This window comes from Corylus avellana, chromosome ca7, assembly GCF_901000735.1.
Source record: "Corylus avellana chromosome ca7, CavTom2PMs-1.0".
Classification (NCBI taxonomy): domain Eukaryota; kingdom Viridiplantae; phylum Streptophyta; class Magnoliopsida; order Fagales; family Betulaceae; genus Corylus; species Corylus avellana.
In genome coordinates this window covers 20,565,168-20,568,485 of record NC_081547.1, presented here as the reverse complement: position 1 = coordinate 20,568,485, position 3,318 = coordinate 20,565,168, and the positions used below count along the sequence as shown (strand labels likewise).

Sequence of the window (3,318 nt, the reverse complement as noted above, 5' to 3'; positions counted from 1 at the left end):
CTAGCGGATACATTTAAATTTGGTTGATGCTCATGAGTGGTTAAAGCACCATCAAGGCCTTCAATTAAGATGTTAGTTTAAGCGTGAATATTATGATTTTAAAAGTTACGTCTTTATGAAGTTTAGTCCATCACATTATGAGAGAGAGAGAGAGTTGTGCATCATTTTTCAATCATGAAATAAAAAGAGATAGAGATAGAAATAAATTTCCATTATAAAAGAAAATAAAATAAAACGTGGGCCATACATGCATTAATAAAGAAACTCAAAAGAACACAAAAGATATGGTAGATAGTTCAAAACACTCCAACTAGATTGTTATATAGTTTCTATAGGAAGAAGCTTAGCAAAATGCTGAGGTATATATGCTCTCTCCAGCTGCTTGTGAAGCATAAGATCACCCCCTTGCAATCCAAAGAAATAATAATGAAGGAAAAGTACTAGTGATAGTCGTCTATGATATGCTCTCTCTTGCTTGCCTGCAAATAATTAAACCCAATTAATATTTAATATTAATTAACTTGTAATTAATTACCCATTAATTAAATTAATTATTGGATAGGGCATTCTCACCCAAAATTGGATAAAGACTTGAAATTTAGTAGGAGTCCCTTGGGGCATTGCATCTGAAACACTCCATTCTGCTGGCGAAGTTGTGTTCATTGCATCCCGACCTGTTCAATCAAACAAAACAATTCATTCATTATTTCATTGCAAGCAGATTATAATTAATTATATAATATAAAAAGAAATTGATAGTACCCATTTTGGATTAGGATTTCGAGCAGCACATTGCGAAAAAAGTCTTATATATATATATGCATGAGATTTAACTTGCTTAAACAAATTTGAAGGATTTAAAATTTTTGCATTTAACTATGTAACATAATGTCGGTTTTTAATTCTGACCATAAAATAAATATAATCTATTTTATTTAATATAAAGAGGATTCTGTTCCATTCCTTTTAGAAATCAAACGATAAAGTATATGTAATTAACTTGTAAAAGCAGTCAAAGATAGTGGAATTGGTCAAGGCCAAAAGCAAATGTTGTACATACAAAGCTAGCCCACCATTGTGGCAAAGGAAATTAAACAAACGTGCTACTTCAGTAGTTGCGGATCATGTTAACAAATTAATTATGCATCAATATTATTTCATCACCTGGTGCAAATCCAATCACCAGACTTCCATCCAGGTCGTCCTCCTCCGCCGCCGCCACCGCCACCACCTCCACCGCCACCAACACCGAAACCTCTTGAGCGTGAAATGTCACTATCGTAGCCTCCAGCGGAGTCATCCTTAAACGTGCCGCACTTGAAGCAGCTAGAACGGCTAGCGAAGTTGTGCGCCCCACAGTTTCCGGCAGTGCAGTACCAGTCACCCGGCCGGACATCCGACCCGGTGAATCCAAAGGCTGACGATCCGCCTCTCCCACCAAAGCCTCCAAAGTCACCCGACTTAGGATCCCCGCAACGTTGGCACGAATCACGCCTCTGGAAGTTGAGGTGTTGGCATGACCTACAATTCCAATCGCCGGGCCTGCTCATCTTTCCTGCATCCAATTAGCTCTTGGATCAGTGCTTTTCAATAATCAATTCAAAACTATATATATTAACATATATTACTTTTTATAATCTATTAAAACCTCAACTAAATTAGCTGCTATCTTACATTTTGCTTTTCATTTTAATTAAACATATAATTATATGTTAGGTTTAAAGTTCGAGCCCACACATAACATTAAAATATAATATTTTAAGTATGTACTAAGAGAATAATTATTCTGCACGTATCAAACGTACTCTTAATATTCTTGAACACCTCACTTTCCAAATTTTGATAAAAAAAACACCGCACTTTATATATAAATAATATTGAAAGAAACAATAATTTTGATAAAAGGAAATGTTACGTGATTAAGAAGCCAAGATTCAGAAGGAAAATGTGAGAGAAGCAAGATTTCTAAAAGCATTATAGGTATGAAAGAACAAACCTGAAGAAAATGTGAGTTGAAATATATAAAAATATAAATATAAAAATGAGAAGGTGATGAAGAAGGGAGGATTGGTGAAGGAATGGAAGAATGTGGGGGGTATTTATATAGGGAGATTAGGGAGGAGATAAAGGGAATAAATGGAGGGCCGTGTACGTACTTTTTTGGTGCTCTCAACTGGCAACCTTGATAAATGGGAATCAACAAATTCTAAAGGAGAAAAAAGAGAAAAAGAAAAAATTCCGGCTACGATTCCAAAGGATACTTTGAATTTTGAATAAATGCTTTGGCTACACACTAACACCACCTTCTTTTAGGGTATCTGAACGACTACTGCATGCATGTAGACACTTTCAACTATATATGGATGAGTGCTGCTCTTCTTTACATGATTTTCTTCCTTGGAAGTATTTCTTTCTTTCCTTTCTTTTATTTTTTTATTTTTTCTCTCTGATTTTAAGAAGGGCTTTGAGAAGATCCTAATTAATTAGGTTATGTTTAGTGCACTGATTTTAAGTACTCGCAAATTGAGCTTTGGGTTGTATAGGCGGTTGCGATTAACTGTTATTGACTGTATCTGCTAACTGCATCTCCTTAGGCAATTAATTAGCGGTTTTGAGTAACCACACCGCCTATCTAGAGCGGGTGGTTATCAACCGTCTTCACTGCCAATTAGCGGTTATTTATTCTCAAACCATACCATGGTAATCATTTGTTAGGTGTGGGCCTTTTGAGCCTATTTTGATCTTTTGGGCCTTTTTTTATATATATACTTGGAATAATTGCCTTCACCAACCCTACCACCTCTAACCGCATGCACCGTCCTAAGCGGTTAGTTTGAAAAGGCCAATTGCTCACCTATGCAGTTACACAGTTTGCAGTTAGTGGCAACTAATAATTATTAACTGTTAATAACAGCTCTTCTATATCACCCTAATTGAGACGACCCAAATCAAAATGAAGGTAAAGTTCAATATTGAAATTAACACGTCAATATTTTTATTGACGTGTCAAAACATGACACATCAAAAAATCAAAAAGATTTTTTGACGTGCCACTGTTTGCCACGTCACCAGTTTCTAACGTGGCAAACAGTGACATGTAAAAAAATCTCCATTAGTGACACCTTTATTTTTAATGTTGGACACACGTCAATAAAATTTAGTGACATGTCAGGCTTCCTGACACATCAAAAACGGGTAGTCAAGAAAAAATGAATTTTTTGTAGTGAATGAACATGATATAAAGATTGCATACATGACAAATATTCAAATGCAATCAGACCATATGATTATTCCTGTTAAAAAGTGTTTTTATAAAAT

The 3,318-nt window shown here is 35.2% G+C and overlaps 1 protein-coding gene across 1 annotated transcript; it reads right to left on the bottom strand.

The window, feature by feature from the left end:
- Window positions 1-205: 205 nt before the first annotated feature.
- LOC132188380 (uncharacterized) lies at window positions 206-2,057 on the bottom strand. The gene is made up of 4 exons (XM_059602812.1): window positions 1,997-2,057; window positions 1,165-1,555; window positions 574-674; window positions 206-479 (listed from the first exon to the last, which is right to left on the bottom strand). The coding sequence occupies exons 2-3, from the start codon at window positions 1,548-1,550 to the stop codon at window positions 599-601; spliced, it is 462 nt and encodes a 153-aa protein (XP_059458795.1). The 5' UTR covers window positions 1,551-1,555; window positions 1,997-2,057; the 3' UTR covers window positions 206-479; window positions 574-598.
- Between the last annotated feature and the right edge of the window lie 1,261 nt (window positions 2,058-3,318).